Source organism: Larimichthys crocea, chromosome III (genome assembly GCF_000972845.2).
Source record: "Larimichthys crocea isolate SSNF chromosome III, L_crocea_2.0, whole genome shotgun sequence".
Taxonomy (NCBI): domain Eukaryota; kingdom Metazoa; phylum Chordata; class Actinopteri; family Sciaenidae; genus Larimichthys; species Larimichthys crocea.
The window spans coordinates 20,802,613-20,827,420 of record NC_040013.1 but is presented as its reverse complement, the minus strand read 5'-3'; the positions used below and the strand labels follow the sequence as shown (position 1 = coordinate 20,827,420).

At 41.1% G+C, this 24,808-nt stretch overlaps 1 protein-coding gene across 5 annotated transcripts in view; it reads right to left on the bottom strand.

Annotated features, from left to right (window-relative positions):
- Positions 1 to 4,134: 4,134 nt before the first annotated feature.
- phactr2 (phosphatase and actin regulator 2) overlaps positions 4,135 to 24,808 on the bottom strand; it is a 40,620-nt gene continuing 19,946 nt past the window's right edge. For 3 of the 5 annotated variants that reach the window (XM_027277404.1, XM_019265293.2, XM_019265292.2), the window contains exons 2-13: positions 17,894 to 18,079; positions 16,959 to 17,033; positions 16,440 to 16,580; positions 14,975 to 15,220; positions 12,711 to 13,236; positions 12,376 to 12,551; positions 11,996 to 12,152; positions 11,594 to 11,649; positions 9,503 to 9,564; positions 9,048 to 9,185; positions 8,140 to 8,216; positions 4,135 to 7,315 (exon numbers count right to left, since the gene is read on the bottom strand). In XM_027277404.1, the coding sequence (XP_027133205.1) occupies positions 7,300 to 7,315; positions 8,140 to 8,216; positions 9,048 to 9,185; positions 9,503 to 9,564; positions 11,594 to 11,649; positions 11,996 to 12,152; positions 12,376 to 12,551; positions 12,711 to 13,236; positions 14,975 to 15,220; positions 16,440 to 16,580; positions 16,959 to 17,033; positions 17,894 to 18,079 (1,856 nt within the window). In that variant the 3' untranslated portion in view covers positions 4,135 to 7,299. The remainder of the gene's footprint in view (positions 7,316 to 8,139; positions 8,217 to 9,047; positions 9,186 to 9,502; positions 9,565 to 11,593; positions 11,650 to 11,995; positions 12,153 to 12,375; positions 12,552 to 12,710; positions 13,237 to 14,974; positions 15,221 to 16,439; positions 16,581 to 16,958; positions 17,034 to 17,893; positions 18,080 to 24,808) is intronic. The other 2 variants (XM_019265291.2, XM_019265294.2) reach the window with 2 other exon arrangements.

The window sequence follows — 24,808 nt, the reverse complement described above, 5'->3', positions numbered from 1 at the left end:
TGCTAGTGGGTGCCGTTACAGATGGCTTATTTGGGCACTCAGGCGTCATTCAGTCCGCCTCAGGTCTACCGATGATCCACGTCTTTGCCTATTTTTAGATTAGCCAGGAGGGGAGGAAGAAGCAGGACTACCAACATGGTGGCGGCCAGAAGCGCCGCACTTTGAGCCTCTTCAGAAACCTGTGGGTGACGTCACGGATACGCTGTCCATTCTTTATACTGTCTATGAGGCAAACCTAAATCCGGAGGAACAATCAAGAGGGAAGCAAATGAATGCTGGAAAAGTGTGTCACCTTCGGTTATTACATGCCATTTCACTGGAACTGAACAAGTTGCAAGTCTTTTTGAGATAGAAGGTTATTATCCAAACCTCTCAATGAACAATTGCCTTTTCAGAAACCGAGAAGAATTCGGTTATTTGAGAAGTGGAATGATTGTAATTTGAACAGTGTGACAGGGTGGAATAAACCCTCTAATAATCACACTTTTTGTAACCTCATGGGATATTAGACTGATGATTAATATCCACCTTTTTCCAGCTGAGTAATAGACCTGCATTACAGCTGTGACCTCCAGGCTCAGTGCCAGGGACGAAACTGCCTCCCCTTTACTGCCTGGGAAACTTCATTAACGCGAGGAGTGAGTGTGTGTGTGTGTGTGTGTGTGTGTGTGTGTGTGTTTACAATTAGTTTGACTTTTTGGCACGGAAAAGTTGAAACTTTCTGCAGAGGAATGGTTGTTTAACGGTTACAGTATAAGATAAAGGAGAGGATTTAGAGGGTGTGTGTGTGTGTGTGTGTGTGTGTGTGTGTGTAAAAGGAAAGCAAGGTTTATGATCACCGTGGTCCAGGAAGGCATCTTTCACATGTAAGCACCAGCTGCTAAAGTTATCTCGCTGTCCTCCTTTGCTCTATAAAACTGATTATCACCACTGTCAGAGTAATATATATGCACTATGTCGAACAAGAGAGCTGCAAAGTCAACAAGCCGCCATACACCACGGACAAATCAAAACCTTTAATCCATTTTGAATTTGTCAGATTAAACTGATGTGTATTACTGATTAGACTGAGTTCATTGCACTTGGTGTTATTTGAAGACAACTGAGCTAGAAATGTAAAAAAGACAGGAGAAACACGAGCTGCTACCAAATTATTCAACTTCAAATTTCCATATATGCAGAGTCACTGGATCATTACATTTGTCTGTAACACTTGGATAGTCCATCTACAGATTTTATAGCAGTGATATTCAACTTAAGGCTCATGGACCAAATGTGTCCCATAACAAGGTTCTGGATGGCTGACCATTTTCTAATAAGAAAATAACTTAATTCACACTAGGATTTTTTTTCTTGTTAGTAAATGTCTCTTGGAGTCGCCCCCCCCCCAAAAAAAATAGTCAGGTTGGTGCGCATATTCTTTTCCATGAGTCACTGTCCCCTGTGTTAAAGGTTGAGAACCCCTGGTGTTAGATGGAAGTTCAGAGGATCACCAAAATCATTACGATCCAGTAGTTACTGAGACATTTCAGTCTGAAGTGATGGACTGACCGACGTCATTGTCCCCTGAGTCACGCTGCTAATAAAAATAAAAAATACATATGCATCATCTCACTTTTTTTTTTTTGCAGAGTCTCTTGTCCTTTAGTAACTCGAGAAGAAACTCAGTGAGAGCCAAGAGAGCACAGCAAAGTTCAGTGCAATGCAGAGCAATAACGCCGCCTCGACAATTTTTCTAATTCATGGCACATGGAAGGCGATGATGAAAAGCTGAGTTAAAGGCTAATTGGCACTAATTGGTACAACTTTAAGTTCCCTGATAGACTGTAAATTTCTCTCATAGCTGTCCTTGGAACTTCGGTAGAAAAAACTAATTTGCCTCAGTTTTTAATTAGCCCAGAAAATCTGCAAGGAATGAAGTAATGTGTTTAGAAATAAAACCCTGTGGAGACTAAACTTCTTACTCTGTCCACGTCATGTCTCTGAATAGTGAATTAGAGAAACTTGGCCTTCAATGACAACAAAATGTCACGTTGTCTTACATGTTAGTAGGTCATAGTTCTTTCTAAACGGGTCCAACTGTGCAAAAAACCCACATTTTTTTTCCATGTTAAATGTCTTTTACAAGCTTTACCTCTACATCTCAGTACGTTGCTGCTGCTATTTGCATCCATCTCACTCACACATACATTTTTATTTATACATATTACATGTTCAAGTCTGTTATTACAATAATTAAAGAGAGACAGAAAAAAACGCGATGACAAAATTGATATTTTCTCCCATGATTCTTTATATACAAAAACAATATACAATATACTATTGGGGGGATATATGACATCATCCTATGAATTCAAAGATCAATGTTGTGTCGAACATTCAATGAAAGGTGTTTGGAGTGCACGTGGAACGTGACACATGACGGCGAATTTCACAAGATCACGAGAAGATCACAGGTTGAAGATAAAAGCTTTCTGATTAGCAGCAGCAGCGGCAGTAAGATTATGGCTCTATTTGGAGATTTAATTTGGGGAAGTGATAAAGGAAGAAGATTTAAGCACCACCATCTTCAAATGTATACATCTTCATAAACTGTTTTTTAGAGAAACACTTGCATGTTTGACACTTTAATGACCAACAATCCAAATACAGGCTGCGTTCTATATTCTTCTGGTCTTACTCTCAGAAGGTTTGTTGGGTTTATTTAACAGTTTCATAGAGGATGAGATGAAACACACTGCATCCATGAAAGTTTTTACAGGACACGCTCCTTTAATACTTGTCATAAAAATCAGGGTTCTACATCTAGTTAGATGTTTTAACTTATACGATGTTTATTCCTATTTGTTACATGTCTTGAGGGCACTTCCCTTTATTGCTGTTTTCCTGAGACTGGCAGGGTAAGGTAAAGTTCAGGTTAATGTACGAATAGAGGGATTTCAGAACAGAATGAGGGCCCATCTTTAGGAAACTGTATAAGAACCAACTGTCAGCGCTCCTCAGGGAGCCTTTTTCTCTGTAACCCCTTTAGTGTGTTGCACTGTGAAACGCGTCTCTTGTACAAGAATAATAAATTCAACGTAAACTTTGATGTTTTGAATCCGATCCTCCTTATTTAAGGGGTTTTCTTTAAAATTCCCATAACAATACTGACTGGTTATGGACCAAACACCAACTGTCAAGACTCCTCCACATTTTCAGCCGCTTAATCTAGACACGACAGATAGTGCTGGACTAAAATATGGTGCATCGGTGTTGCAGGAATAAAAACCAGACCAGGACGTAGTTTCAGTATAAGGGAGTCATCTGTTTTTTCAAAAGATGTCACTATTTAACATTTTTAAGCAGCATATAACTTTGTAAGTGATTTATAACGGAAGTTAAAAAATATAAAAGTGTTTATTAATGTACTTTGTTACCAATTATTTTATAACTTTTTTGATTTTAGATGCATCCATAACTGGAATAAAAATGCAGTATAAACAGGTAACCTAATCAATTGTTAGTGTTATTAAAGCATTTAATAACCGTTCATACACACGCACAAATGATTCACAGACATCGTTATTAAAAACTCACTAACGTGCTATAAGAGACTGCAAACTAATCTTTTGTTATTGAGCAGTTAGGGATGCTTCGTACAGGGTTTTAAAGTTGTTAATAAATATTTAAACCTGCACTGATTTTTTGGCCACTTGGGGGCAGCAGAAACAAGCGATGAACATTAAAACATCGTAAACATAGCTGTTCATGTGGAGTCGTATTCCTGTCCTATATTCTCTGTCTTTATGTGTGTGTATTTTTGGTCTCTACCAACTCCTGAGGGAAATATTTGACTCTTTAGCTGCTGAATGTTTCACTATGTTCACCAGATAGTCCCAAAATGCGTCTGTCTGCTGGTTGGTGCTGAGCAAGTAGGTAGTGTACAGTGAATGTTAGAGCTTTTCAATGAAAACAGCAGCCTAAAGCTATGAGAGTGAACCAAGAAGCAGATCAGACAGACTTTATATTTTATAATATAAATACTGGTTATATCTGCTTACACCTTCTGTACATAACCGTTTACTCATTGACTGTACACTGCTTAGAAATGCTAAATAGGCTGGGTTAAAATAAACGTCATCACGTTATCAGTTATATTTCATCCAGATTTATTTATTGTTGTTTTTTTCAAAGAGATGCAAGCAGCATATTCATGTTTAGTCACACATGACGAGTTCAAAGCTGTACCAAGGTAACAAGGTAAGGTTATTTTGTGAGCTTTCTGGTCCCTTATTAGATTCGCCGTTGGTGTGCACCATGTTCATGTTTTGTAGAAGCTAATTTGAGCATGTTTAAAAGACATCCTGTTGGGTTTTTTTTAGTTTGCGCAGGGTGAAATATATTCATGTGTAGAAATAAATCAAAAGTGAGGACCAGAAAGGATTATAAATTGCTTTTAAACTGAGTCACCATCCATGAAATAGCTGCTGCATTGCCCCTGCTGACTTGGAGTTAAAGTGAAGGTGGGACAGAATATGAAATAACCAGAAAGATTTCATCCCTAATGTCTTGTCCATGGTCTGCTTAGGAAACAGGTAGGTTTGACGTGACATTTATTGAACATAATGTGCTCGGTATGCTGCCTAAAAACAGCACTGTGTGTGCTGAACTGTTCATTTGTTTGGGGATGATTTAAAAAAAACAGAAGAATAAAAATAAAACCAGATCTTAAAACATTCACATCAAAATTCTATTGTATCATATTGGTAGTAAAATTGATTTCAACGTATGCACATGCTCGATATACATTCTGTACAAAATAATCAATATATAACAACATAGACATTGACATCATTGAATACTGTTGGTTCTTTTTCCATCGCTGTACATTACTACATGTTACAATCTCAGCACATTTCACAAGCAGAAAGAATAAATCTGACCTTCTCAGTTACTTTTTTGTAAGAGTGACAAGTGTCGTGAAGGTTGGAGATCTATTACGAGAACACAAGCCTTTGGACGTCAGCAAGCTCAATCTGTCAATCACTTTTCAGCCAACCACTCATTAATAGTCAAAATATGCCGGGAGGAAAAAGATTACAAATGTTTTGTTTAATTTTTATACAAGTATCCAGGGCAGTGAGTAAGGGGAGTCATGTTGAGTTTGTTTTAGTGACCCAGCTTCTTATATTAAATATTTTTTGAGAGCATGTTACAGATTCAGATTCTCCGTCCTTCTACAATTCATCAAACATTCTGGCATTCACACAAAAACATTGATCCCCTTTACATTTTGCATTAACATACATCTTTTTTGGGGATTTTATCTCCGTGGAACATTTGGAAGCAAAAAATCTATAAATGCATCAAAGTTGAATGATGATTCAAGTGACTGAGTTTCACAAACCATAAATTTACACATGCGCTAAATTTCTGTCTGTGCGCAAATTTAAACAAAAGTAGATCATCTGGAGTGTTGTTAAGTTGTTATGCAGCCAACTGTGTTACCAATTTGTATTTAATGTCCTAACAATTTAAATCAATTCAGACTTATGAAAGTCTAAACATCAGTGAGAGTGCACAAAATAACAGATTTAATCCCAAGAAGCAGCAGAATATAAAATGGTTTTAGAAATGCTGCTTCCTTTGCGTTATAAGTGATATTAAATTAATACTTTGACATTTTTGCAAATACTATCATTTATATTTTCGCCGGGACAAGATCATGCGAAGCGAACTCATCGTCACTGTCAACCTGCTGATTAGTTTCTTATTGAACTGAATAATCGTTTCATTTATAAAAATGTCAGAAAATAGTCAAATTCGATTTGAAGTTTAAATCACATATGACAAATTTGAAGCAGTTTCGGTTGTATGTTATTAAATTGAAGTTTCAGAAGAAAAACTTTGGCGTTTTTTGTTTCAATAATAACTGAAATTATTAATCAGTTATAAAAAACAGTTCCAGATTAATTTTCTTTTGATTGACAAATTAATTAATAGACTAATTTCTAATTCCTTTAATTTCTCAGGCTTATGGCTTAAAAGACAAATCAAACTGTGAGTTGATTGAAACAGAGTTGGATTCAAAGTGCATGTGTCAGGACAAGGCGTAAAAGGATTTCGTGTCAGCAAGTTTCTGTTACGTGCTGACAGACTGAATTGCAAAAGCATGTTTGAGGAAAATAAAGCACTTCTTCTTTGAGAGGCCATGTCAGTGCCAGTTCTCTATTTAAAAAAAAGAAAAGAAATCTTGAACAACCTTGAAAACATGAAGTGAACAAAATGAAACCTGTAAACTTTCCAAAGAACAAAACAAAAAAAACAACAACATACAATCAAATTCCTGCTTTTCTTTGGCACTGCGTCGCTCTGAGTGAGAGCTCCGGCCAAAAGCCTCAAATGAAAGTCAAAGCCCTCTAAACAGCAAGTCCAGCACTTTGTGATCAGAGGTTTAATACCTCGACACAGGATATAAGATGGTACACGGTCGTCATGTATCATCAGGAAGAGCACTGAGGCGTTAGAATTGGCTTGAATTGGAGTGATTTCCATTGCACTTAGAGCCTCAGGTGTCCAGCAAAACCCCCCTCAGCTTCAGCAGTTATAAATATAACACTTGCAGGTTATTCTTCATCTACATACACATTCTGTATAATCTCTTGTGATATAATGCCCTCTAGTGGCAATATACTTTAAATATGTCTAAAAATGAACTGCAGTATTCCATATTCAACTCCAAGAGGCACGTCGGAGCAGAACGAGCTGCCTCCCTTCCCCTCTGATCTGTGACACGGATACTGACATCAGCACAGAAACGTCCAATCACTCCCACTTCCTGTCCTAGCAGGATGCTCATATATGGCCATTTGGCAGTTCACAACAAGGCCTATGTTGGCAAGTACACAAACGCTCTAGTACAATTTGAGTTTACTACTAAGAGGGTAATTTAGCCCATGCTTCCTCCCTGACATCTCTCGTTACAAGGCCTGAAGTCAACCAAAGAACAAACAAACAAACGGCACGCCATACCAGCAGGTTCTGGCCACCATAATAAATAAATGGTTTTAAATCAGAGCGCTGTACACATCACTGTTCTGACTATATATGTGCAAATGTTTCACCGGTGTCCATATATTAGCCGAGGCCTTAAGACACTCGCGTATCTGTCGCTACAGACAGAAATACGTATCATCGGGTGCAAGAGGATCCCAAAGCAAAATGGACTGAGCTTGTGTTCTGAAGGCCGGGAGAGATTTCTGGGAGATGTGGACCGGAGAGCTTGTGGTGCTGACGTCCAGCTGGCAGTGATAGTGCTCAGGGCCGATGGAATCTGGATACACAAAGACACAGTTCATGAAAATATGATACAGAAAAATGTACAAATCAGTCAATACAAATGTCATTTTATAGATTTTATTATGTTTAGGGCTTTTTTTTTTAGACTATATGGGTTGCATTCAAATTTGTGCATCACATCCAAAATTCATTTTTAGCAGACCCTAGTCAAGGCAAAAATTGAATCTGCACATTGTTTTTTAATCCGGTAATGCATTGAGTTATCTACAGCTGCTATGTTTTGGTCTGATATGATCTTCTTTTTTTTGCCCTTTGAGAATGAAAATGATGTCGGTGTAATGATGTTTTTGTGCTGAGGAGTTATCACTTGTGCTGCAGCAATAGATAAAGGTGCTATCAGTTTCAGTATCAGTTATTGTGAAATAGAAAACAGTGTTCTATTTCCTATCCGCAGAGTCGCTCTGAATGTGTGTATAATGAATAGTGAACAGTGGAAGTAACAAATCTCAGTATAGCTCCACTAATGGTAAACTCAAAAGTGTTTAAAGTGTGTTAGTTTTTATTCTCTCCGCACTCTGTACGATGGAAAACCTTGTCACGCAGATCTAATAACATACGTGAGCTCAACTTTATTGGCAATCAATGCCCGAGGCTAATGAACTGGAGTGGACCCAGGTGTATATCACGACTGTAATGTGGTTAGAGCAGATGGCTTAAGGGGGAACCAGAATAATATACGGTAAATATTGATCAATGCAGGCTAATAAACAGCAGGACCTTCAGCGATAAATTACTAATGAAGCGGAAATTATTGTCACAATTGAGCTAAATGGTGGACGTCATTGACCATCCGAGTACCTGGTGAACTGTTTGCTGTCTTCGTGAACCTCCATCTCTCGGCTCTTAAACTCATTCAGCTCTTTACGGATAGCAGCCTGAGGGGTAGAACACACACACAGACAAACACAGACACACACACGATGATAAAAATGCACATAGCAGGGCGAGGCCACCTGTTCCTCTGGCAAACACACCATCAAAACATAGCTATTACTCAGTCTCCACTCTGAGGCCTCTCATTTTGACTTCTTTCTGGGTCCTTTCCATAAATCTGAGCTGCTGCAGACTCATCCATAAGTCATAGTGTATCAGGTTTACATGTAAACAGCAACACACGCGCCTTGACTGATTTGTTGTTGACTGTTACTCAGCAAAAAACACACTGTAACATTTACCTGCCACAGGTCACGCGATGTCTCTATGTGTGTGTAGTTCTGAACACACGCAGCAGAGGGCAGACTTGATATACAAAATGTCTTCCTGTACTTCCTGAGTGCCTTTCTCCTTCCATGACGTTGTTTTATAAAAGACTGACCTGGTACTTGCATGTATATTCTTTCTGTATCAGCACTTTTGGTGTGGGGCTGTTTCTCATGGTTTAGGAGGAACGGTGTGTGCACAGCTCTTTCCTGTTTGAACATGATAATGGTGCTGTGTACATGAGCTCTGGGTCAATGTGAACTCGACCAGCCTGCACAGAGCACTGGCCTCAACCTTTAATCACCTCATCTAATGCTCCTGTGGCTGGATGGTAAATATCCAACAATCGCATATGAGTGTAATGTTCAGGCGTCCGCATACTTTGACGTCCTCTAATCACTCACTTGTATTTTCAGGCTGATGTAAAGCAACACAGACTAGTTGATGACAATAAAAGCAAAAATAATCAATCAATCAAACAAAAAAAAGAAAAGAAAATGTAGCACCTTATCAGCGGGAGTAAGCCGTGTCCAGGGTTTGTCCGCCCTCCGGTCATAATCCTTTGCATCCGTTACCTCGACGTACTCGTTAAAACGCAGGATCCTGCGAGCAACGAGCTCTGCCACTGTAGGCCTCACACTCAGCTACACACACACAGAAAGAGGGACAGTTAGACTAAAAAAATCAAACTTTAATAATATAGTCAAACATACTGTTTACGTGCTTATTAATTATTTGAAAACACTTCCAGGAAGTGAATGTTATCTTTAATCACGAGCTAAAGAGTTTCAGTTCCATCTGCGTCCACCAGATGGACTGATGTCTCCACACAAAGCATCTTTTCTGGCCCCCCTATCATGACTCATAAGGTGGAGCAAAACATATTAGCCGCTAAAAATAGCCTCAGAGCGTCCTTTCTGTTCTCTCCTGTGCATGCTCATGTGCTTGGTGTTTACAGTACCTTTCTGGAGAGTCTCCTTTTAATCTCCTGCTTGGCTTCTTGCTCCTCTGCTTCGTTCTTTTCTGCATGCAGAGAATCAACAGTCATTTCACGCCTTCCGTGTCTGCAACAAGCTTCTGCTTCTCTTTATAAACAGCGAGATGTGACTGGCTTGTGTTGAAGCGTATCTGTGCTTAGTAGTAGTAGTGTGATTGCCTTAACATAAACAAAAGCAAACAGAATAAATGATCCGAGCTGCATCTGTAATGCATTCTCTCTTTGCGGCGTCTCCATGGATGTGCCATGTATATACTGTATGTGTGTGCAAACTACTCGAGGGTGACTTGGCCTGGGACGCTGGTAAACTCGTTTGACCTCTAGCAGTTCCAAGAGAGATCGAAATAGAAGCTGTCAGCACAGAAACCAGTCACCTAACTCTTCTTTCTGTGTTTCTTCCTGAACTGAAATATGACACAGCAACATCTTAGCCGTCTCTGTCTTCGACGTGCATGTCGGAGGTTGATGTTGCAAACTAACTTATCTTCAAATCTAAGTACAAAGGTCCACGCACGTTTACATGCCCTGCAAAGATCTCTTCCAGTTTTTTTTTTTAAAGACACCTTCGTCAGTAGATCAGTATCACTAAACAAACCACTTGTGAGGGTGAAGGTTCATTTTGGCACTCTAACAGCTGTTGTATATTTAATGACAGCCTTGAAGAACTGCAAGCGTCAAATCAGGGGTAAACTGTCGTAAACAGTAGGAACTTGGTAAGCCTGATGTTCAGATAACGGTATGTTCTTTTGTAGTCAGATTATGCTGTTGTTGTGATTTATTTATGTTGCATATCGCCTACGGTATAACCACAGGTAATACAGATATTACAGAACTACTCAGACTTTAGTAGCTGTTTGAGTTTGGCTCAGTTAGGCCGAGAACAAAAAAAAGACTTCTTTTGGTATCACAAGCTTAAAAGTGAGCTCACAAACCCTCGAGCTGAACGATTAAATCCTGCTTGGTAGCACGACAAACACATTTTATTTGACAGAGTCTAGTTAATATCTATGAGGGCTAGTGTCTAGTGTGTGTATTGTGTTTGTTGTGCACAGTGCAGCCTAACTAACCCTAAAGTAAGGGGTCTATCAGCCCAGTTTTGAGGCAGTCTGTTAACTGCACAGAGCTGAGTAGGAGACGCGAAGCTTCTAATAGACAGTAACTCATAATTTAGACGGACATATCTGTTTCATCGATCTGATTAATGAGACACGCGAGGTCGTATCTGGCAAGCTGCTCCTGCCTCTGACTAAAGCTGGACAGCTGGAACGCCACAAAAGCGGTTATAACCGTGGATATGTTACTTTACGTTAAACAGACACATGATAATGTTGTTGTTGTTATGACTTCTGTGGACCTTCTCTTTGTGTGATGTATATGAAAATGGACATGGAGACAATAATCCCAACAGTGCCTCCTTGAGAAACATGTTGTGATGCTGCACAAAAGTGATAGTCTGTGGCAGTGTGTCGCTCAATTTTAAGCTTGAGAGATGACACCAAGGTTGCACCATGTAAGAGTGATATCTGCTGAGTGTTGCTAAATTGTGCATTTATATGCCTCCCCACCATTTATCAGATGATTTGTCATGCTTTACATTTCAAATAATTATAGCAATCCATGAGTTATAATCTATAATTACATAATCATTAAACAACAGTCAAATTTAAATTTGCATATATATCCACCCACACCTTTTATCTGCGGCCACTCATTTTTTATTCAGTATCTACCTCTCTACTGTACATACCTATATACATATATTCATATGTAGCCATGTACATACAAACATACATGCTTACATGTCTGTTACACCCTGTCCGTTGTTTCTTGTCAAATATGTTTTGTATAAACGTATTTTGCACTTTATGTGTTTTGCGTTGTAATGTGTGTTTAATGTAGTCCTGTCTGCACTATGTTCTATGCTTCATGTAGCACCCTGCTCCTTGGTGAAACACCGTCTTGTACGGTTTGCATGCAACTGACTCGTATCGATACTTGATAAGCATAAAGATGGTGCATCACCTCTCAGTTTAACATTGTTTTACAGGAACTTACGCTTAAGGATGTTTCTCTGCTCCAGCTCCTCTGTGGTGGGTCTTTGGCTGAGGCGCCTGAAAAGGACAAAGCTGTGTTCACATATTTTTCCTACAATGAGCAGATAGGAAATGATTTAAACGTTAAACTGACTTCTACAGAAACACAACAAGAGTCGTCGCAGTAACAACCGCCAGACTTTGTGCCACATCTGGTAGAAAAGGCCAAATTAAACTTGAGCACAGATTTCTTTTTTTTAAATTGTGCATCATTTGTGCCAGCACACCGCCCACAACAACAACAGAAAATTACCACACAGCTCTGCCAGATCTGTGAAAAAAGTTCACACCTAGCTACATTCTCATAGCATGCTGAGTTTGTGTGCGTGTGTGTGTGTGTGTGTGTGTTTGTACGAGTGTGTACCTGACTAGTTTGCTGCCTATCTGCTGGCGGAGCTCATGTCTCTCTGTCTCGGAGCTCCGTGGAAGAATGTTTTTCTCCTCCAGCTCTCTTTTGCTGGGTCGGTTCCCAAGCTTGATGTTCAGAGTGTCTCGTCGGCGGATCTTAATGGCCAGAGAGCCTTGGAAAGAGATGCAACAGGGAGAACTTGTCACAAACTTCTTAGGACCACGAAACAACCTGAACGGAGGTGTAGTAATAAAGCTTGTAAGTGTTGCTACCATTCAGCAACATTTACAATTCTGTTGTAAAGTTTTTAAGATGGAGATTTATGGAGGCGGTTCATAAAAACAACCTGCACGTCACCACATCACAGCTATAGTCAGGCATACTGGTTGACATACTGGTTGTGTACTCGTCCTCCTCCTCGTCTTCCTCCTCATCGCGATACAGGATCGGTCCGTCGGAGTCAGAGTCGCTAGTTTGGCTGTCTCTCGGCCTATCAGGGATCACCGTCACCTCTGCATGCTCCGTGTTCACACTGAGGCCTTGTGGCTTTTCAGCATGGCGCTCTGCTGACCTGCAGGAAACGATAAAAAGACAGAAGGAGCACACGTGTTAATTATTTAAATGTTTAATGTCAATCAACTCACCGCTTTAATCATTTCTGGATGTGATGATATGTAAATTTAACATAAGGAATGATTTACCAACCCTTGTGTCTTTACTAGATTTTTACCTCGGGCTGTTCTCCACAGCAGATTCAGTTTCTCCTTTCTTCTGTTGTTCTTCTTCTCCTTCCCCTCCCGTTCTACCCTGTTTCTCCCCTTTTGGGCTTCTGTCCGTCTCTCCCTCTGCAAAGGAAGTGTCCTCTGTCACAGTGTTGATATGGGGAGACTGGACTGTGGGTCCATTCCCTTTGTGCGTCTCCTCACCTGCAGCAGAGGCCTTCAGAGCAGATTTGGGCTCTAGTCCAGGTTGAGAAGCAGCTCGAGTTCCCTCTGCCTCATTCGATGAGGCAGACTTGGTGTCTGAGGAAACTGGTGAGGATTTTGACTCCCCAGGTTTGCTAGGAGTCTCTGCAGAAGCCTTTTGAGGTATGGAGGAAGAGGTGGGAGGGTCTGATTTCCGGGCGGTCCTTGCATCTGTCGCGCCAGTCTGTGCTGCAGAGCCAGAGTCCTTAGACGCACGAGAACGAGGGGTGGTGGAGGAGGCAGGAGTGGTTTTTGTTGTGCATCCCGTCTTCTTTGGATGGGAGGATTTAGCTGAGCCGAAGTAGGAGCAAGAAAAACAGAGAAGGGATAATTAGACTTATTCTTTTCCCCAGGCGGTTCAGTTTCCTCCCACAGTCTGAAGACATACAGGTTATATAAACAACTGAGATGTGGGCATCTTTTTTTGCAGTCAAAAATATTGTTGTGGTTTTTAAATGTATGACTATTTTTATTATGGAAAAGGAAGACAAAAAGTATGTTTGTGGAAATATCAGAAATGCTCTGTTTTGTCTCAGCCGGCTGGGTGGGCGAGTCTGTGTTTGATTGACAGCAACTTGCAGGCTGGGCACCGTCCGGGGAACAAGACAAAACGTCGACAAACTTTAGCTGTGTGTTGTTAGCAGCAGTATTGACGAGTGAGAACCACACCAGGACCTAAACACACTGAAGTGAAGTTTACATGCTGTTTAATGTGCAGTTAATTAGCTTCATAGCCTACTGATGGATTATGGTGTACTTTTCCCTGGTTAACGCTTGTTTGGTTGTTCAACAAACTGAGGTGCAGGACAAGACGTGTGTTCATGTTAAGGTAGATAAGGAGGTTTTGGTTTGTAGTTTGCTGAGGCAGCTGTCTGGTTGTTAGTCAGTGGGTCTCGCCCATCCCATTAAAGAGGGGATGGGTGGGATGCAGGGTCGGGAAGGAGAATTGAGGTTCGGCAATGAAGCGATCTGATTGGCTGTATATAATCTACATAGACATATGTGGATAAAGAACATAACCTTCTTATTTCTTATTTTTACTCAACACATGGCAAGTGAGCAACTAATGATTGCTTTCATAATTACATACATTATTATTATATTTCTTTTTCAAAACAGTCCAAAAATCACATTGACAATCTGCCTTCATTGACTAATCGATTAACAAACCAATCATTTTAGGTGGTCTGTTTTGAAACAGTAACATTTTTATTAGCTCCATATTAAAATAACCATTTCCGCTCATATCTATAAAACTGCAACAAATATAGTACCCAAGGTAACTTTGTCTGCTGGTAAAAGCAGCCAGAGGAAAGTGACCTTAAAACGTTAATGAAACAACCTTTGTCTCTTTCTCCAATAAGTCAACATAAAATCAACAGAAGGCTTCAGAAAAGACTGCATGAACATCACATGCAATACGCTCTACTGTGCGCTGCTTAGTTTCACCATGCTGTAGATTAAAGATAACTCACACGCACACACACACACACTGATGATGATGATCATGCCCTAGCATCATGCTATCAATCAAAACCAAGAGCTTGTCAGTGCTCATTTTGTAAAGCCCATGCAACACTGACCTCATTCACTCACACACACGCACACACACACACACACACACACGCACACACACAGACACACACAGACACACACAGACACACGGCTGTACTTTTTGGGTGTGTACAAATCTGGACAAATAAATCTTCACTTCTGCTTTCTCAGAAAACAGACAGAGAGATCATAAACAAAACACTCCCTCAGTTACTCACTTGACTGGAAATCTCTTCTAATGAGGAAAGGACACTATCAAAAAGGGAGAAATGGGGAAACACTTCTTTGTAGCCACTTGACAGAAACTTGACAACACTTAAAAATACACAAGGGAGTTTTTACATAAAGTCATGCAGACGACTTTGTAACTTCTCTTCCTCCAAACAGTGATGCAAGCACGTTTTCCATGCAGGGATGCAGGCAGGTAAGGGCATCGACAGGCAAAATGGCTTCAGTTCAAACTAGTTGAACTTACCAATCCCACGACTAGTGTTGTTAGTGCCCCGCGGGTTAGCTTTAGCTTGAGTGGACGAGCCTGTCTTGCCTGTGGTTTTAGCGGTCTTTTTAGTCCCGGGGGCACCGTCTTTGTGCCTGGTTGTGCCTGCAGTGCCACCTGCGGGTTTGGAAGAGGCGGGCAGAGTGGCACTTTGCTGTTTTTTAGCTTGAACGTCTCGAGGTCGTGCCTGGTTTGCCCGGGCGGGGGGTTTAGTATCACACCTCTCTGAGCACATCAGAGGAAGCAGGAGAGAAACGTATGGTGTTTAGAGGATGAAATAGGGACTGGAAGGCGCTCATCTGTGCAAACAGATGCACAGATGGACATGCAGACAAGCAAAGAAAGAGAGTTTGAACAGAGATGAGTTGGGATAATGGTGATGAGAGACGTCTGACAAGACGATGTTTGATCTGTTAGTCTTGAGATGCTTTTATTCCCATCAAAATAAATGATGTATGAGATCCCATTAACCTTCCCTATCCTCTGGTGTGAAGGCATGTGTATACTCCTACTGTATTTGCAGTGTTTGTTGCTTCTGATTATTGACAAATGAAAAAACAAATGGCTCTGAGTTCAATGCTAACAGGGTTGAGATGAGAACAGCACACTTAGGCAGCATCAGACAGAAGAACAGTGGCTTGTCTCTTGGGGAGAGGGAGGCATTAGGAGATGGATGCTGCTCTTTTCAGTACGCCTGCTGCAGGCTGATATAATGGGAATACCTCTTTGAACACATTAGACCTGGTCAGAGATCCCACAGAGGATTCAATGTCAGCCAGAAAACTGCTGCCGATACAAATTCATTCCACGACCGAGAGGAAAAAAAAGACTTCAAAGCAACCAACGTCTAAAAAAAGCAGCAACATTTTGTTCCAGCATATAAAAATAGAGTTGCTATAGGGCTCTAAAAGTCCCGCATTCCAGAGAAACATGACATTTTCTGTTTGGAGGAGTGAATCGACATCACGTTACATTTACATTTACACCAAATTGATTATCATTTCTGCCTTCTTGACACACTAATATTGCTGTGAATTCAGAATATCTCCATGTCCTTGTCCCATTTATACGCTCGGGCCGTGAAATAGTTTCATGATCATTATAATAAAACTAGTTTTCTCCCTTTTTTTTTTTGCTTTTGCCCTCTGGGTTTCGATTATCTGCTTTTTTTCTTCCTTCTCTGTAGATACGTCAATTTCATTCAACAAATGTATCAATATCTGTTTGCTGGCTTTCCTGTTTACTTTTTTACCACATTTTCTACTTCTAATTTTGAAAATGGAGGATATCATATTCAAGCCAAAATCCTAAATGAACCTAATACTCATTGAAGTTCATAACATGCTAGTATAACCCCAATATCCCAGGTCTACAGTATCAAGTACACTCTAATTAGTCAAAGATTATAGTTACAGCAAGGAAAAATGTTAGAGCCAGAAATTACCTGTTTTGTCCTCAGTCTTGACGGGCCCGGTGGCCTGCTCCTCCAGCAGTGGTTCTGGAGACTCAATGTGAACTTTCACCTCCTCTGATGTCACATTGGATGTGGCATGGCCATTCAGATTTTCACTGTTGATTGTTTCATCTGGAAGAGAGAGAGAAAAAAAAACAGTAAGGGAAATCCTCTGCTCTCCAGTAATGTTCGATTGTTCGAAAGAAAGCAGAGCTCAGATTTGTATTTTGAGTTCTGTTTTTACTGGCATCACAACGGGCAAAGCTTATCGCATTAGGCGAAATTGAACTTAAGTGCAAAGGACACAAAAACAGAAAGGAAAAATGTGTAGAGCTGATGAAAAATAAATCACTACGGAAGCAGTTAAGTCTCCATTTGGGTATTGTTTTGAGCTGTAATTGCAGCTCCATCCACATCATCAGGGTCATTTTGCATGCTTGATGGCAGCTGTAGTTTCCTGTTTAATACATAAATGAATGAAGAAAGATATGAACGAATCACTGGACAAACCTTGGTCAGGGATGAGAACGCCTTTCCTGATGAGCTCCTCCCTCGTTTGTCTGGTGGAGATTTTTCTCTCCAGAACTGAAAGACGAACATCACAGTCAGTCAGATGAAGTGCTGCACAACAGCTTCCTTTCACTTTTTATTGCGAAAAAACCTTGCAATCCTAATCGTGCGCTGCACGAGCCTTCACCACATCTCAAGTCACACATGAGGAACTACATTGAGTCATCCAGCTGCAACAGTTAAGGGTGTTTTCCTCTGTTCGCGATGAATGAGTCACCGAATGAGAACACTAAGATCTGATCACACGATTAGGGCTGAAACTGATCAATTACCACCAAAAAACATATAGATAATACAGATTTTCTGATGCTGACTTCTCAAGTGTGAAGATTTGCTGATCTTCTTTGCCATATTGGATTGTAAACTCAATATCTTTGTTTTTTGGACAGATGTTTTTGGATTTAAACTCGGACTAACAGGCATTTCACTATTTTCTGACATTTGTTTTCACTACCAAATACATGGTTTAAACAACTAACTACAAAGTTATGCCACCATCCATAATCACCATTAGGTAAAGTATTATTCAACATGTAACACTGTTTCATACATTTAAATATTCAGGGAGTTTTGGGAATAAAAATAGGAAAAGTAGGAATAAAAAAGTAGGAAAGTTTCTCTACGAGCTCCAGGTCTGATACATTCTCGCTGCTCTTGGCCTCTGATGTCCAGAAAATTTACTTTAACGGTGCTTCACACTGGAATAGTAGCCTGAAACCAACTAGAGGGAAATGGCATGAAACCAAAATATATAACGAAAAGGTCACTTTTACTTTTGGGAGCGACACTGCTCCTGTTTACGCTTGACATTTAATACAAATCCAAAAATGAAAGACTGAGGAGAGCAAATCAAAAGTCATCACTGGATGCCGTACCTTTGGAAAGATCTTGGAACTTGTCGCTTGTCTTCTTCTTCCTCCACTTCCAGGGTTTGAACAGTCTTCCTAGCGACGACAGCTTGCCTCGCTGCTGCCGTGATCCAGGGGCATTCTGGGTATTGGTGGCGCTGTCCACCACCACGTCACAGCTGGCCAGCGACGACGATTTCTCCAACCCATCAACTACGGGAATACAAAGATATAACATCAAAAATTAGATCAGCTCCATGAATCATATCTATGAATATATTAACGCCACAGTGTTTTCTGGTATGACTCATGTTATGTGGGAATAAAAAGGTCCAGGCAACTCTTCACTCGCTCATACTGCGAAACACTGACAAGTTCATTATTATAGCACAGAAATGGGTGGAGGATTTGGGTGACATCGCAGAACAACTCACGACACACTAGAATCAGGATATGTTGCTCATATTAACATATCATGGAAAGCATGTTGCAATTTAGGTGCCAGTGCATCTCTGTACATCCAAGGTTTCCTCAAGATTTATTTAGAATCTGTGAACCTGCCCAACGTCACCAACTAAGCTTCATCTGGGTGACGTCACGCATACACTGTCTGTTCTTTATACTGGTTGGGAACTACTATCATGGACTAACATCGATGCATCAATTACTTTCTTTTAGTAGTTAAGCTGAAATATTAGTTCTAATTCCGTCTCCTTTCAGTATTTGCAAAGTGGGTGCTTCTGTGTGTGTGTCTTGGCTAGATCTCTGTCCTTCCACAACTCCTCCTCTTCCCGTTGAAAGATTAGAAGTGCTGTGAACTCTCTGGAATACGTTGACGGGGTGTGTGGATGGCGTGTGTGTTTATGTGACTGTGTGTATTTGTGAGCCCCATGCCAGAACTTTACAGAGGAAAGAGAGGTGGTGTGTGATTCCTCAGACTCAAGCAGAGGAAGGGTTTTGTTTTTTCAGCTTCAGAGCGGCTACTGCCGAAGCCTCCTGACTGTAGGGAGCTCAGCAGGGATCAAGATATGAGAAGATATATGGCTGTGCTGTACGACGATACTGTATATATCGTGTGACGGTGGCAATGTTTGGATTGCCCTGCAGGCAGGAAGTTTGCAAACACATACAAACATGGAGGAAAGTGAACGTGACAGAGAACAGGGTAACTCCGAACAGGAGCCAGCCAAGACTACGTGAGGAGCTTGCACTTGAGAGGGGTTGCATGGAAGTGGTTTGGATCTGAAACTCTGACACGGACCAGAAAACCGAACTTTGTAAACAGACTCAAGCTCAACTAAGCTCTTCAATCTGTCACTGCCTTTGCAACAATCATGTTCTCTGGCAAATAAGACAGAAGGGGATTTTGGTCATATCCTACAGTCCTGGATCAAAAGTTTATAATTTCTCTGAGTTTCATCATTTGTGTCAAGTTACTGTAACAGCTGGGAGCTGAAGTTGTGGCCGGTTTGGTCATTTAATTGTGTTAACAGCAGGTTAGCAGCTGTACAGTAAAAAGTGTCCTCAAATGACTGAATGACATACATTAACCACAATGCAACTCACCTGGCAAGATTCAAATATAACCTTGAACTGCTATGCCGCAATCATAAATGAGGAGCAGTGTACAAAGGTCTGGTAAACGCCACATCCTGTAATCTGAATGAACTTTAACCGGTGCTGACTCAAGCTATTCGTAGTACAACTTCACCACACATGCAGTAGTACTACGGAAGACTTTAAAAAGGTCCAGTGTGTACGATTTTTGTGAGTATCGATTAGCAAAAAATACATTACAGACAAGGGTGAGGCATGTTAGAGTACTCATTTGGTTGCAAATTGCAACTTCACCACTAGGTGCCACTAAATCTTACACACTGGACCTTTAAAGAGACTTTGATATGTACTGTTCACTTCCATTTAAGTTGTAACATTCATTCCATTTCCATCTCTCCCACAGTTTTGATGCAACATTAGTTTCAGTTTAGTAAGTACAGACATGTTTCTGTGTAATGTGGTGTGAAAAGAAGATAGAATAACATCAAATCACTTACTGGACACAACACTTGTTTTTTTTAAATGTCACCAAAAAAAACAGAACTCTAAAATGTGATCGAAGGCCACAGATGTCAAAAGTTTTTTTAGGGAGTTCCCAAGATTGTGGCAAGAACCAATCTTACAACCACAGACCATGTGAAACCACGTCAGCCCAGGACCTCAACATCCGATTTATTCTTCAACTGTCAGAAACCATCTCAGGTAAGCTCATCTGAGAGCTTGTTGCCCTCAACCGAGAGCCTGATTGCAGTTTGTCGTCATAACTCACTTTCCAGGTGTGTTAACTCTCTTCACAGATGAACCCGGTTTACACTATGCCCAGTGGATGTGTACATGCCATCTTGTGGGTGAGCCGTTTGCTCATGCTCGGGTTGCTCCATGGTGGGCTGTGGGGTTACTTTTTGGGGCAGGCATAAGCTACAGCACGATGATGGGCGACCCATGCTGAGCATGATTAGGATGCTCTGAATCTGCGTTTACGATAGCATGTTCCTGCCAATATGCATCAACATTCACACAGTCATTGAAAGAGGAGTGAGCCACAATCAACGACCTCATTGACTCCTTCCTCTGTTTCTTTCCAAAAAACGCATAGCTGCAATGATAGTCATGTAAAAGCCATAGTTCAGCGTCAAATAAATGTAAGTAAAGTAAAATTGCACCTTTTATTGGGACACCAGTCCGAGACACACTTGTGTCACAATAAAGCTGTTTAATCATCCACCTGTCAGGTGAGCAAATTTATATGACTGACGTCTCTGTTTTGTTCCTGTGTGCAGACAAACTATTAATTTATGTGCACAAAACCTATTATTATTTCTACTACTACACAATTAGAGTGCACAATTCAATAAAATCCACAATTTCACTGTCAGAATTTGATTCAATTTACAATATATACCCCCATCCCTGGTATCCACAGGGGGGAAATCGAGAAAGAAGGCAAAGCTCTCAATTTCCAACCATCATTTATGGTCATGAGCTTTTGGTAGTGACCAAAAGAATGAGATCGTGGATACAAGCAGCCCAAATAAGGTTCCTCCATCAGGTGGCCGGGCTCAGCCTTACAGATAGGGATAAGAGCTCAGACATCCTTGGGGAGCTCGGAGTAGAGCTGCTGCTCATTCACGTTGAAAGGAGGCCGAGGGGTGGCCCTGGGTGCCTTCCTTTGGAGGTGTTCTGGCACGTCCAAGTGGTAGGAGACCCCAGGGCAGACACATAACCTGCTGAAGGGACTATACAGCCATCTAGGGAACGCCTTGAGATCCTCCAGGAGGAGCTGGAATGCATTGCTGTGGACAGAAATGCCTGGAAGGCCCTGCTAAACCTGCTGCCTCCATGACCTAAGTGGAAGGAAATGGATGGATGGACCCACAGGGGGCCATATTACTACTGTGCATTTATTTTCATGCCTAAAAAAGATATTCCAGCAGTTGCTCAACATTTAGCCTACAAATGTAGGACTTAAAAATCTCTGACATATCTTAGATATCAGGGGGTGGAATGGTTGGACGGGTTTCCTTTGCAGACGAGTCTTAACCTTTGACTTTGAACGTGAGCACATGCACACAAACAGTTCAGTGGCTGCTGCTCATGGATGAAGATGTGTCAAATATCAAGAAAACTTCATACAGACCAGCTGATCTTAGCGTACGTCCTTCTTAGTAACTAGTCACAAAAACACAATGAAGTTGGTTAAAAATGCAACAATGCAGCATTTTTTTTTCCAACTCTTTAAAGGTTCATGCAGCGACACAGTCAGCAAATACAGATCTCCCAGACTTTCACACAGACCAAAGCTGAAAACTCAGCAAAGTCGACCAGATGATCAAGCAGATTTAACCAAAGGAAGGAAGGAATCATTATTTAGGTCACCATTTGCCCAGTAGCACCGAAACCATTGTTTGAAAGGTAAATAGAAACAATACAGCTGAACTCATCTTTGATATTTTCCTCATTGAGCACATCTGGTGGCACAAATCCATATCTTAACCTCGAGTTCGACTGAAAACAATCGATACCCTGTTGATTGTTTGGCTCTTGCCAGCACTGTATTGATGCTTATGTTGGTGTCTGTCTGGTGCTCAATAGACTTCACTGATGGACATGAGCTGATGAGCATAAACTGCCTCTGACTGCTGCTTACTGGTGATGGCAGATTGGCAGATCAATGTATAGTTTCAGTAACAGCACGCTGTACTGTATCAAATGTTAAGGTTTAGAGCATTTCATCCCACCAGGATGAAAAGGCACTCCATCTTGACACAGCTGATAGTCTAAGTCTAAGTCATTTGATGAGCATCACATACAACTATGCAGGTATAATTGCTCTGGGCTTGCTTTGCTCACCTCATGACCCTCGGGGATGTAGCAAAAATATTTACAACGCTGCAATTAAGAGCACAAAAACCAAGAGTGAAGACATGGAAAAGTGCAGCGCAGAGCCCAGTACGTGCTCTCCCCAGACACCAATTTAGTTCTCTCTCTCGCTCGCTCACACATACAGTACATCCACACACACACACTCATTTCCTGTTCCTGTGTTGATATCAAATCGCAACAATAGGTGCATTTCAGCAGCTGCTTTGTGCTCCTAATGATGGGAAAATCAGTAACGGTGATTATCATCGCCATTAGACCAACTATTAAACCTCTAGTGGGAACCAAACAGGGACAATGGATGGACTTATTGCATGCAGGACAGAAGAGAAGTAAGAACGAAAGAGAAAGAAGAGAAAGAGAAACAGTGGAGAGGAGTGAAATAAAGATTGTTAACTTCAGAGAAAACAGGAATAAAGAGGAAATGATAAGTGAGCTGCTGTCTTCATCTCACTCTGAATGGTACCACACAAAAAAAAGGAAGACTTGAGACTTGTCATGCAGCACAACAGGAAATGGATATTTTAGTGAGCCTACACTGCTATGAAAGAGTCGACGTGTTTACATTAACAAAACCCTGAACGTGACCACGTGTTGCTGTGACTGTGATGACGAAGTTCCCCCAACTTTAACCGAAAAACATAATTTTTGCGCCTAAACCCAAACCAAAACTTTAACCACAGCAGATTCATTTTTTAACAGTGATTTGTAGACGCTCCCTTGGGGGCAGGGGTGCACCACACCTCTGAACTACAAGCCTACATCATTCTCACACACACACACACACACACACACCCTCATCACCGCCACCCCGGGGAGATACAAATATAGAAATCAACCGTCATCAACAAAAAGGAAGTGACATGAACTGTTTTCAGTAAACATAAAAAAAAAAAAGCTCAAGCCAAACTTGGCTTCATTTTTTATTAATCTGCTATTATTCTGGCTCAGTTGTGAATATTAAAATCCATTTATTACAAAAATGCGGCTTTACAGCGATCAGCATTTCAGGCTTCCAAGAAAAGCAACCTAATACTGACTCCAGCTTTTTTTGGTTACAGCAAACCTGGCTCCAATCCACCTCAGGTTAACTCTCGGATGTGATTGCACGTTACAACTCCATGAATCCGCACTGGATTTCACACTTAAGACAGTTTTAATTTGAAACAGGGGACTGGCGGTGTCATGCTAGAAGGGTGAGTCAGGATTTGGATACACTGTATAACAGCTGTGGAAATGAGTGGGATCGTCAGAAACGCAACTTGAGACACAAGAAACATCTCAAGAGCAAACAGAGCGGCTACACTAAACATAAGTTAAACTGGTAAAACAACAGTTTTCTGTACATTTTCTATGCTGTGGGGTGGCGTGTGTCGCCTGGTAAAACCTCGCAGGGTTTTATTGTGACATAGGCAGCATGCTTCTTTTTTTTTTTAGACGTTATAGCAGGAACATGTGTTGAGGAGGAGGGGAAAGGGAGAGGCTTCCTTCCTTCGCTGCAAGTCACCGGGGAGGGAAGAACCAGGCGTCACGAGCAGAGGAAGAGGGATGAAAGAGGGACAAAAGAGAGAAGAAGACTGAGAAAGAATGGTCAAAACTAAGTCGGGGTACGGAAAAATAAATGTGGCAAAGAGGTGGGGTGGGGGCAGAAACAGGGGGAAGGAAAGAGGAGAAACAACGCAACAAGAGGTGTTGGATGGGAACGGAGGGAGGGGCGACGCTGGGCATGAGCTGCAGTTTTAACACTTGGGTCATTTCTTCCGAATCTTTCTTCAGTGATGCACAGTTTTCTGCTTAACTCATGATACCCACAGGACCAAGCAGCTTGCGCTGAGGTCATGAATAAAAAAAGAAAAACAGGAAACGGCAGGTTTACAACGTGTTTCGGCGCAGTCATAACTCATTAATGCACAGAGTGGATCAGTTTTATGTTAATGATCTTTCGGTAAGACCATGACCTTGAGTCACTTCCCTGTGTCTGCTCTTAGTACTGTGCATTCAGCATTTAAAAAACACATTGCGGAATCATTACATAAGTAATAATGCAGCCATGTAGAGCACGTAGATCATTATTATAGCCTCAGGTTCTTTTGGGGTGTAGGCTTAAGTGTGCTACAAAACAGTTTACTTTAAATGCTGACAGTGTCATAAAAAAAAGTCCAGTCCAGTTTTGTTTTTATCCGGAGCACTTCATCGCTTCCTGTACCTCACTGCCTTAAAGCGTCGCTATAAAAAAAAATGTGAACCAATGTGAAATGTTTACTTTAATGCCTGATGGACGGACTGAAGGCCTCACAGACCACGAGAAGAAAAAGATTTGTATGTATAAACGCACGCACAGAACGTAAGGCTTTATGCTGCTCTGTGTGGGTTCGTCAAGTTCAATCAAGTGTTTAAGAGCTTTCAGTCATGTGATATGACCTTCCTCAGCAGGTAGAGTCGTGAATGTGTCAACTTGGCAAGATCCACTGGGTGCAAAAGACAAGAAGTAAGCATCACTGACTG